The sequence below is a fragment of the Pantherophis guttatus genome, chromosome 4, assembly GCF_059756535.1.
Source record: "Pantherophis guttatus breed Tessera chromosome 4, ASM5975653v1, whole genome shotgun sequence".
In the NCBI taxonomy this organism is placed as follows: Eukaryota; Metazoa; Chordata; class Lepidosauria; order Squamata; family Colubridae; genus Pantherophis; species Pantherophis guttatus.
The window spans coordinates 69,386,558-69,399,386 of record NC_142066.1 but is presented as its reverse complement, the minus strand read 5'-3'; the positions used below and the strand labels follow the sequence as shown (position 1 = coordinate 69,399,386).

The 12,829-nt window shown below is 35.3% G+C and overlaps 1 protein-coding gene across 1 annotated transcript in view; it reads left to right on the top strand.

Moving 5' to 3' along the window:
- Window positions 1–11,061, top strand: part of RAMP3 (receptor activity modifying protein 3) — a 54,173-nt gene extending 43,112 nt beyond the window's left edge. The window contains exon 4 of the mRNA XM_034416452.3: window positions 10,002–11,061. Within this exon, the coding sequence (XP_034272343.1) occupies window positions 10,002–10,257 (256 nt within the window). The 3' untranslated portion in view covers window positions 10,258–11,061. The remainder of the gene's footprint in view (window positions 1–10,001) is intronic.
- The last annotated feature ends 1,768 nt before the right edge of the window (window positions 11,062–12,829 follow it).

Genomic DNA, 12,829 nt, shown 5'->3' with positions numbered 1-12,829 from the left:
TCTTCCAGTTGGAATTTAATAAGTTTCTGATACTATTAACTGAAGACAAACAAATGGTGCTGAAGTATTTTATATTCTAGTTAGTATCATATATTGTACTTGAAAACCACCTGTAAGTTTTGAAACATAGCCTGAGTTTTTGTTTTTGTACCTACAACTTAATGTGCTATTTATAATAATAATGGTTTGTAAAACATACAATTAATTAAGAGAAAAAACTAAATGACTGCATGAATCAAAATCTAAACATTTAAATGAAAGTATTGTTGGTGTAAGAGTACGCTTCCTTTTTTATTTTACTAAAAAGTTTACCTATTGTCATCATATACATATAATAAAAATGTACCTTTTAAAAATATTTATATGGTTACCAGAATAACAGACCTGGAAGGGACCTTGGAGGTCTTCTAGTCAAGCAGAACACTCTATGCCAGGGGCTGGCACTGTTCTGTGGCGCAAGTGAGCAGAGCCCCATCCGTGCAAGTGCAGGATCCAGGCAGCATGTGAAGCACACCATCCCTAGTCCTTGGAAATACTACTCTTCACAGAATCAGTCACTCATACCCAAAAGATTGAGGACCACTGCCTTTATAATTTTAGATAAATCTCTTCTTAAAAATCTCCAGTGATGGAGTACCACAATTTCTGGAGACAAGTTGTTCCACTGATTAATTATTCTAACTGTCAAGAAATTGCTCCTTATTTCTGGGTTGGTTCTCTCCTTGATTAGTTTCCATCCATTGTTTCTTGTCTCGCCTTCAAGTGCTTTGGAAAAGAGGTTGACCCTCTCTTCTTTGTGATAGCTCCTTGATATTGGAAGATTGCTATGATGCCATCTCTATTCCTTCTTTTCATTAAACTAGACATACCCAATTCCTGCAACTATTTTTCATATGTTCTAGCTTCCAGTCCCCTAGTCATCTTTGCTACTCTTTTCTGCATTCTTTCTAGAGTCTCAACATCTTTTTTACATCTGTGGTGACTAAAATTGGATGCAATATTCCAAGTTTGGTCTTACCGAGGCATTATGAAGTGATATTAACATTTAACTTAATCTTGTTTCTATCCTTCTGTTAAATGCAGCCTAGGACTATATTAGGTTCTTTGGCAGCTGCGACACATTGCTGGCTATTGTTCTTTGAGCTAATTAGGATTTTGCAGATTTGTAATGATTATTAAAAGAATACTTTACAGTAATTCTTCATGTCAATACTTATTTAAACAATATAAGCTGAGAATATATATATCTTATAAGCATCGGTCACTTTTCAGGCATTTTACATTTTATGCTAGATCCATCATAAAAATGAATAAATAAAACATTATTATTAAGCTATTGAAATGTCTACAAAATAATAAGAAAGTATATTAAAATATAGTCATGGATACAGACTGTTGTTGAATTCATAAGCAAATAGCAGTTCCAATTTCTTATAGATGGCTTTATCATTCTTTGATCTATTTTTTACTCTTGCTACAGAGCTATTAGATACATTGGCCTGTTGCTTTTCTAAAACAGTATCTGTTAAGAATGCAGATAAGTTACTGTAATTACTGTTAAGATAGTACTGTTATAGTTATTAGCTTGTATGCTAAGATTTACTAGTGATTTCCCTTTGGCTTTGCTTTATTTGCATTGTTATCCTGACATGGCACTGTCTTTTCAATAAAATAAATAAATAAAAAAGAATGTAGATAAGTTCTACATTTAAGAGAGTATATATTTCTCTCCATTATCTGTCCTAGATAGCAAAGTGGTTTAGGTGGAGGAGGAAGGAAATCGAGATATGGACAAATTTACAGGTGTGTAGAGCATTAAGAATTGAGACATTTATATAACTCTGGCTTTTATTTTGAGATAAAGGACAAGAGTATTGACTAATATATTAATTTTGTATCTGTTCCTAGAAGAAAGCCTAAATGTGATTGGTTTCGACTCTAACAATTTATAGGCTTCATTACATTACTATAGCGGTCCTTCAGACTTCATTTGGGCTCAGACTGGGTGGTGCCAACAGCCTCCTGCTTGCTGTTGGCTGGGTGGTTTGCTTCAGGGATTGGGGCATGGCAGCCAATCAACTCGGAGCTTGTTTAATTTGTCTCATTGGGCTTAAATTCAAGTTCCAAATTGATTGGCTGCCGACCCTGCCTTCACACCCCAATCCCTGATAAAAGTGGATACTGTATAGCCAGTGTTGGTGAACCAGAAACCAGAAGACCAGTTTTTGGCATCAAATGCTGAAACGGGAGCGTGTGTGCATGCCGGAATTCAGAAGAGCAGCCACCTGATGCGCATGTGCGCACCGGGCATCTGCTCTTCCAGTTCTGGTGTACACATGCTCACTGGCCACCTGGTCTTCCAGTTTCTGGCGTGCATTTGTGTGCAAAGACCAGCTGACTGGCGCACATGCGTGTGCTGTAAACCGGAAGATCATCTTCCTGGCGCACGAATGTGCACTAGATGGCTGCTCTTTCGGTTTCTGGTGCTCCTGTGCATATGAAGACCAGGTGGCTGGTGCGCCGGAATCCAGAACAGCTTACGTGCCCAGAGAGATGGCTCTGCATGCCACTTCCAGCACATGTGCCATAGGTTCGCCATCATGGGTATATCCAGATGTAAAGGATTTTCACATCCCCAAAATTATAATACTTCACAGCAAAGTATTTTTTATCTTGTTTAGATTCAGCTTATTCCTACAATGGATATCATGTTATTTCCTGAGGAAGTAGTAAAAGAAATGTATCACTAGCGTATTGACACAACTCATCATTAAACCTCTTTATGATACTTCTGAGTAGTAAATGTAAATTTTAAAAAGCATTTGAGATTTTAGGAACTATTGCAAAGATTTCTGGAACATGCATTTGAGTAAGCGTAATAAACACAAGTTCTTACAAGTTTAGTTTTATCATTTAAATGCAAATTTGGATTCCTCATTGTGGTTGAAAGAAATTGGAGAAGGATAGCATGTTGATTGGCCAAAACCTAGAGAAGTCTGGGTAGGGTTTCTAATATCTGAAAATGGACCTTTAACCATATTTGCCATTTCTTTAATGGCAATCATTTAATAAATCTCTTGATTATCTACCATCAATCTTCTTTGCTTTTACTTTTTTCCTCTTTTTTTCTCTAAATTATGTGAAAATTTGAGCAGACATTATGAAATATCAGTGAACCCTGAGGAAGCTCTAAATTGCATTTGCTCACTTCCTATTTCAGTTGTGATGGCAGTAGAGGTACCATTTTCTTCTTCCATTGTCAGCATGAATTAAAATATTGGGCCAAGCAGCCATCTGGCACTGCAAAAATTGCCCATGCCTTCTATTTAATGTTACTCCCCACAAAAAATAGAAAAAAGGGAAAAGATTTTAAAAGCACCACGAAATAAAGTATCATTACCATGAAAGGGTATCATCACCACCTCAGTCTGCTTCTTCCCTGCATAAAAGCAATTGCAGTAAGAGTACTGTGAGCCAGGGATGAGAAATTTATCTGTCCCATTTTAAAAAATTAGTCTTTTTAAATACTGCATACTTTTTTTTAAAAAAAACACATTTTTACCACAATTTTACTTTATTGCCAGAAGGGGAAATTTAGATAGCCTAACTTAAGAAAATATATAAATGAAAGTTTCTCATACATCAAACAAATGGCTGTTGATCCCTTGGGATCTTGGTGGTTTATGTTTCATACATCTCATCAGATAGCTACACTGAGCCAAAATAGTTTCAGCTCTCTGTTCTCCAAAGATACTCAATTGCTATCATATTCTTCAGTTTAACTTAATGTTAAGATTAAATATTCCTCTCTCTATTGCAGGCGTCCCCAACCCCGGACTGGGCTGTGGCCTATTTGGAATTGAGCCATGTGAGTGGCTGATCAGAGCGTGCTATGCACATCACTTGCATGAGTGGTGGGCTGGCGGACATTCACGTGCACACATCAGCCTACTACTTGTGCCAGGCGAGCTGCACACATATGTGCTGGTCTACCACTTGCGCAAGGCTGTGTGTGCATGTGCATCAGCCTGTTGCTTGCGCAGCCCAGTTCCCCTCTCCCACCCAGCTGGGCTGCCAAACTGCAAAGTTGGGGACCGCTGCTCTATTGTATTTCTTTTCATATCTTTATTACAGAAAACATGAAATAGCTTATTTTTAAAGAGGCAACTTAACATGGGAAAGAAGAGACACTCAGTAGACAAGTGTTGCTTATCTCCTATGCATTTTCAAACTAAAATAAAGCTGCTCAGGTGATAACATTAGAGAGGCATAATGGCTGTCTCCATGGGAGCAGGTCAGAGGACAGAATAAGATGTTGTGATGCTGAAATGAATTGAAGTATCTCAGCAACAGAAGTAAAAAGAGGGATGACTTGTGCCTTTCTTTCATTCTCCTTTCTTTCTCTACCATTGTAACACAAATTATCATTGTACCACAGCCTTCCTGGCAATATTTTTGGTGCTCCCCATCCATTTTTAAAAAAATCCTCAGAGCTAGTCTGGTACAGTAGTTAAGTCACCAGACCAGAAGTCAGGAGACTAAATTCTTGTCTCCCTCTTAAATACAAAGCTCACTGGATAACTTTGAGCCAGTCGTTCTTTGTTAGTCCTGGAAAGCAGGCAATGGCATAATGGAATCTTGTTTAAAAAAACTGCAGGGCAGACAGGTGCCAGAAGTCAACACTGACTTGATATGCACACACATGCACATGTGCACACACACATATTGTGTGTGTGTGTGTTTGTGTGTGTGTGTGTACACACACATCTTATAATGATAATGATCAGCCCAAAGATACCCTGTGGCTAAGTAAAATCCTAAAACTAGGACTGCCTCATAAATTACCATATTTTGAGAATAAATTATAGTAGTACACATGATTTGGGAACAAACTAATAAAGACACAGAAATGATTAGGACTGGGGCAGGGCTAAAAGCAACGAATTGGCTTCCATGCGACTAGCCATGTACATCATGTGTGCCTAGGGACTAAGGAAAGCCTATTAATTTAAAGCACTTAATCTGTATAAAATCTGAGAGATGACGCTAGTTGAACACATTTTTAAGTTGCAATTAACAATCTTGTTTCCTAAGGAGTATTTGGTTATCTCATTTTCTTTTTCCTTATTTCATAGCACTTAACAAGACTCTGGCATGAAGACAATACAGTAAAATTACCATGCAGTTATTAATACAGACGAATATTGTAGCTCACCATAATTTTCTAAAACAATTTTTGTATTACATGATTATGTATAACTCCCACATAAAACTAATTCTTCAGCCAGAAGTAATCTCAGTGATAAACAATGTAGGCTGGGTTTTTAAGAGGAAATCCCAGAGGAAAAATAAAACCCTTCTGAAAATATGTTGTTTTCAAGTACAGTTAAATCACTTCTGCTTCCAAGGATGTCCAGATTCTAAGTTGCTCTTTTATACAGAACAATTTAATTCTGCTATAACAGCTAATGCAATCCAGTTTCAAGGAAGTGAATCCTTTTAAATTGGTTTCTAAAGTGTTTACATATTAACATTAAACAACAGAGTAATTTTTGCAAAAATGGAAGGACAAGGTATTCTGTAAGAGAGAGGTTTGTCAGCTCAGGAAAGTGTTAACACCTAAAAAAAAAGAAAGCTAGTGCTAATTTCCATACTACAGGTTTTTTTCTTTTCTTTATGAAATCCTTTGGAAGCCTAGCTCTCTTTAAGAGCAAATACTATGATCTTGCTGTGCATGCTTTGAAATTTATTTGGAAGGAATGCATCAACAATTTGCAAAAGTGCAGCCCTTTTCTAAAACAGATGTATTTTCAGATTTCCATGCCTGTAGAAAAATGAAGCTGCTTTGTGTCAAATGCTTAAGGTGTTAATGTGACACTTAAAGTAACCACTATTGCTTTTAAGACTCTTGCCTTGATATTAAAATCAGATAGGAAAATAAGTGTCTCCATAGCCAGCCACATCTGAGCAGCAAACCTGGCTGACCACTAGTGTGTAGCAAAGAATTTTTTTTGTACCCCAGGTAATGTGGCAAACTAATTTCTCACATTTTTTAAAGTTTGAAAATTATTACAGTATATTTAAAACTGTATTTTTTTGGAGACAGTATGTCTCCAAAAAACTAGAAGAGATTAACTGATTTCTTCCATTTATTTTCCTGTGGCAGAGATTACACTAGTAAAAGCTAACTAAGGTCACAATTGAGCATCCTACCAGTATTCTTAGCTAGTCTACAGGTAGTCCTCAACTTATAACCACAATTGGGACAAGAATTTCCGTTGTGAAGCAAGATGGTTGTTAAGTGAGTTGTGCAATTTTTTTGACTTTTGCCATGGTTGTTAATCAAATCACTACAGTTGTTAAGTGAATCAAACAAGTGACTCTGGTTTCCTCCTTTGACTTTGCTTGCTGGAAGATAACTGGGAAGATCACAAATGGCAATCATGACCCTGGGATGCTGCAATAATTATAAATACATGTTGGTTATCAAGTGCTTGAATTCTGATTATATAATCATGGGGAAGCTATGACAATTTTAAGTATGAGGACCATTTGTAAGTCACTTTTTCAGTGTCATTGTAATTTTGAACTAAGACTAAACAAATGCTTGTAAGTCAAGGACTACGTATTCTATTTCTCAAAAGCTGTTTCATTTCAAGTGAGTATTCATTATTGAATATAAACTTTATATCTTGTGTTTCATTTTACAAATATATAGTGCAATAATTAAAAGTATTAATACATTATCATAAGTAACATAAATTCTGATATGGGTAGAACAAGAATAAAGAAAATACAGAGAAACAAGCTGTGGTTAGACGTGGCTTGCAAAATAATTTTTCTCTGGCCCGCCTCACCATTTGGTAGCTGTGCTTTGTAGCAGTTTTTATATTTGAATCTCAGCAAAAATGACTTGTTTATTTTTTGTTTTTGTTATTGTTCTTTTCAGTTGTGTCTGATTCTCAGAGACTTCCTGGACAAGTTGTTTTCTTAGCAAGTTCTTGTGAAAAAGTCCCTCCCCTCCCCCAAAGCAGTTTACATTTCTCCTTTCTAGGGCTGAGAGAAAGAGACCAGTCCAAAGTCACCCAGCTGACTTTATGCCTAAAGCAGGATTAGAATTCCCACTGTCCCTGTTTCTAGTCTGATACCTTAATCACTACACCATGACTTGATTATTCGCCTGCCCAATTTCCCATTCGGCATACATTGAGCCTGGTTAGGAAATAGATTTCATGTTACGTTTTTTGCCCACAAGGAGAAAACAATTTTTGCAGGAAGGGGGGAAAATCATGCATTTTCATTCTTGATTTAAAGTTGGAAATATAGATATAAATATTCTTACATCATCCCAAATACATGTAGAGCAGTATCACTGAAAATCTGTTTTTGAAAAAGTGATTTGCAAAACAATTATTATTAGACCTTTGTTAGAAATACATCTGCTTTGTTCACTATTCTGTACAAACAGATGTTAACAATACAGATATTTGTAACAAAAGAAAAGTATTTGACAATCTGCTGATGATAATTCTGTCAACAGAATTACAATAAGTAAGGTTTTAAGATTTTTGAACAATCCAATGTTAACATTTTTATTGTCTCAGTATATCCTTCCTGACTTACACCTGCAAGGATACAAGGAGTGTAAACATTTTGTCAAAAAGAAAAAGTATTAAGTACATCTTCTGTTGAGTTTTATGACAAGTTTGTGGTGAATAGGTAGAGATTAAAGGCATATCTGTGACAACATTGCAAAACTATTTTTGCAATGATCACACTGTTTTATCCATCAACAATTAACTACAACAGTGTCCTGTTCTAATATACCAATGAGCTTAATTAAGCCACAAACAGTACAGGGGAATAATATAAAATTAATTAGATAGCAAAAATATGGAAGCCCAAGGGCAAGTTTGTAAACTACTCTAAATAAGGAGGGAATAAAAGAATAAACAATTACTGATCTACCAACTTTTGGACAAATCTACCATACTTTCTGAAGGAGCTGATTTTCTTCCAGCTGAAACAATCTAAGACTTTTTCCAAGAATATATATATATGTATATGTATATGTATATGTATATGTATATGTATATGTATATGTATATGTATATGTATATGTTTATGTAAGTTTTCACGGGTATGTATGTGTGTATAGTTAATATTTCGGGTTTCTTCCCGTGTAATTGTGGATATATCCCTAAAAGGGTAGAAGCGACGTTTCGGCAGAATCCCATCTGCCATCATCAGGCTTATGTCAGCAGTCATTTTGCACTAACTGACGTTGGTATTTCAGACCTGGTGCTGGTATTCTGGGATGGCTCCACCTTTTCATTCTGATTGGTTGGGAGTCCCAGTATGTGTTTATTGGCTTGGCTTCGGGTGTATGGTCGGTTTTTCTCCACTAGGTGGCAGGGCTTCATCTTTGTGGCTGGTTTGAATATGATTTGGTTGGGATTTTTTTGTGTAATGTTTGGTTTATGTTTTATATATGGTGTTAAGATTCGTCTATCTATGAGAGCAGGTTTCCAAATAGTAGGCAGACGTGAAGTGTCATCCCGTTTATTCATGCAATATGGTCTCCTTTCTATTTCAAAAAACACAAAAAAATCCCAACCAAATCATATTCAAACCAGCCACAAAGATGAAGATGATCACTTATTGAGTAACCATTTGAAGTTATGATGATTCTGAAAAAATAACTCTGAGCCCATTTATGGCCATTTATTAGCCATAAATGGCATTATAAGCATTCCTCAATCATGTGTTTCCATTATAGTTAGCATACATTATCCTGATTTGGGGTACCTCCTTTTCCCCATTCCTTGAAAAGCAGAAAGATAGGAGAGAAGGGGATTACAAGAGAGGACTCTGTTTGCTCTCCTACACATTGAATGTTACACAGGGAGCCTGGGCATGGAAGCCAAGTTCATACTTTTGCAAACAGTTTACAGTTCTGTCTTGAAATTCCTAGTCCAATCCTGCTTTGCAGGAGTGAGGGAAGTGTCTGGCAAAGGAGAGGTTGCCTAGGGAAATTAATTGTTTTTTTCTCCCCCCCACTCCACCCCCAGAGTAGAGAGATTGCAGAAGGATTTCAAGAGAGTGAGCTGTTTGCTTTTCTACACGTGGAAAGCAATGTGATTGCACTGGCAGTGGGAAAGTGTCAGACACAGGAAAGATTAATTGCTTTTTTTCTGTCCCCACCCCCCCTCCCACCCCAGAGCAAAGAGATTGGAAAGGAAGATATTTTAAGAGAGTACTATAAGCCACTTTACAGGTGGCTGTTACCTATAAACTGGGTTGACAAAATCAGAAATGAGGAGGTGATAAGCCGCCTGGGAAAGCCAAAGCAAATAATCAAAACCATTAAAAAGCAAAAGTTAGAATATTTCGGACATGTGATGCGACACCTGGAAAAGTATGGCATACTTCACGTAATTTTCCAGAGAAAGATTGAAGGCAAACGAAGTCCAGACAGAAGAAGAACATGGCTTCAAAATCTAAGGGACTGGTTTGGACAAAACTCAGCAGCACTTTTTAGTGCGGCTGTTGATAAAAATAGGATTGCCAATGTCCAATGACGGATATGGCACAAGAAGAAGAATAATACCCTTGCAATTCCCAATCCAATTACATCATATTGATTGTAATGGTGATCATGTGACTGAGGGATGCTGAAAAGGTGTGAAATTGACTACTATTATCTCTTTCCAGACAGAGAGAACACTTGCAGTATGACTTCCCACTTAGTGATTGCTTTGCTTAGCAGTTCCTATTAGGGTCATTATTCAAGGACTACTACTAAAAATTACTGCATCTTTTTAGGGTCATTTATCGAGGACCACCTCTAAAAAGCTACTGCAATTTATATTTTAGAAGCAGAATCTTTGATGTTAAAACTTGTTGAACTAGCTGTACATTAAATTAGAAGGAAAGAAAAAAATAATTTTCAGCAGTGTTTTGAGAATGTATTTCTTATTTTCATATTATTTCTTTTTCAGGTATTACAACAATTTTATTCTATGTACAGAACACAAGGTTTCAACAGCAAAGTGCTTCTGGCCTAACCCGCTGGCTGAAGGCTTCATCACTGGAATCCATAGACAATTCTTTACAAACTGTACCTCAGATAAAGTGCACTGGGAAGATCCTCCAGATAAAATTCTGGTTTCTTTGATTTTCATTCCAATTCTTCTGACAGTTGCCATGGTTGGTTTAGTGGTATGGTGTAGCAAAAGAAGTGATATTTTGGTATAACTCAGCATTCATCGCCATATTGTTCTTTCTTTTATTGAGAATGGAATAGAAACCTTATATGTACTGTATATCTACATGTACATGTGTGTATGCATATGCGTGTGTGTGTGTGTGTATACACATACAGATAGACACATACATTTAAAGACACATAGATATAAAGACAATTTTGGCAAACAGAACTACATTCTTCTTTAGCTACACATATCTACTATAAACGTTACTTCTCCAGCAGTATAAACATTGTTCTGATAAAAATTATGGCTCATGACCATAACTCTGTAATGAATAGAAACTGAAAACAATATCAGAATGTGCTATATACAATGGAAGTTTGTGGCTTTTAAACTTACGAATGAACCTCAGATGTTCAACTTTTTAAAAAGATGATTCTATATGTGGACTGTAGATTTGAAATGTAAGCACATGTATACTGAACAATCATGTTTATGGTAGGGGCTGTTTTGGAATTAAATGTGAAAATTGATATTTAAGTATGAACTTTAGGACTTAAATAGACTGTCCTTGCCAAAGATATATAACATGCATATATACATGTGCAGCAAAAGAAAGTGAAACACTGTGAATAATGAATGATCAGAGAATTGTCACGATTATGCTGGCTCTTCTATGAATTAGTAAACAAGAAACATGTCCTTGAATGTTTGCATCCTGGACTGGAAATCTACAGAATGGTCTCTTGAAAGGATATAGTTTTCTTTTGCAAAGCTACAAAGAGAATGAGAGGAAATTGGTCAACTAGAAATGTATTCAAGTGTCAAATAAACTGTTATATTTGTCTCATTCTGTGTTTTTAAACTGGTAATTTTAAGATAATTTTCCTTCCTTCTTCCATAGCCTTTTTTTATTTCTAATGTGCTTTAAATGGTCAGATTTCATAGGAAGAAAATATGGCAATCATATTAATACTGATGCATTTCAGATTTTGCATATTGAAATACAATTTATCTGTTAGATGTTTGAAATTCCACAGACTTGCATATATAGAAGAAATGAGTTCAGGTTAGCAAACATCTTTGACTTTTTCAGAAGCTATACCTCCAGTCAAATGAACAGGATAAATAATTTATAGAAAACCTCAGATTTGCTAATCAGAAGTCTTCTGTAACATCAAAATTACATTATATAACAGTGTTAACATCTTCAATTAGAAATATTTTATTTGTTACCTGAATAATTAATACTAGAACAGTTTACCAATAATCTGATATTCATAAAAAATATCCACTATTTTGGGGACCAAGGATTTGAATTGGATGTTATTAATATACCACCTGATTCTTTTTTATTACCGTAGCTGCTTTATTTAAAAAATGAGATGGGGTACAGGTCACCAACTGTTACCCTTGCAATCTATCTTTAGTGAGATTTATATATGCTTTTAAAAATATGTCTTCAGAAATTTCCTATCAATCAGAGGACTTCTTGAATTAAAAAGAAAGAAATTGAGGCAGGAACCGAATCAAACTATTCACCTTATCTAAAAGATCCAAGAAACCTAGAACCACACTGTAATTTATTACTTATAAATGCAGTGTAGAACCAAACAATATGGTTTTATGGATATAAAGCATGTAAATTTACCAGTTGTGATATTATTATATATATTTAATACCTTATTAAAATCACATTATTTTGATTATTTTGTTAAAATGTTGAAAACCTGAACAAATTTATACTTATAAATATTGTATTGTTGTAATGCAACTTTACATTTTAAAAAAATTGAAGTGAATGTATTGTTAAGCTAATCTTTCTTCATAAACATTTCATTTAAATTTTAACTGTAACTAAAGGAAGCAACAGACAAGAACTATGACATTTTAAAAAATATATCAGGTGGATCAATGAATCTAAGACTAACGGTGGCCGTCAAATATGATATATCTGGCAAGAAGACATTGTGATTCTGATCAACAAATGTAGGAGTCCATATCTCCCCCATAGACATTTGCTTATTATGAAACAGAACCAAAATCCGATTCTGTGGAGTTTTTAAATTCTTAATGCAGGTATAAATTGCATCATGCTTTTAATTATTTTGCATTGTTTTGTCCTGTAACTTCTGTAATTAGCAAAAAATTATTCACTGAGTGATAATACTTTAAGAAAGGAAATAGGAAGTTTAAATGCATTATATTTGTTCTTCCCATGCTTATTTCTGATTCTTAAAAGAAGTGAACATTCAGATTTGGGAAATCCAATCAGTTGCATGGGGAAGAAATCCTGTTAATTTACATTTTTTTCTCTTTAGATTTAAAGTCATTCTGAATCTATGCAGAATTAAACATGAAGAAAGCAGTTTTGATATAATTCCATAGTTTCATAAGTTTGTCCTGTGGCAAATCCATCTAATGTGAGATAAGGGATGAAATAATACATGTTAATAATGTTAGGCTAGTAATGATTATATAGTCTTATTTTCTCAGTTCAAATCATACAGAACACAAGGAAGGAATTCTGACACATGATTATAAACTTGTCAAATTAGAATAGCTGAACTGTTACCAATCAGCTGGTAAATCCTCTGAAATGCAGGCTTACTATTATC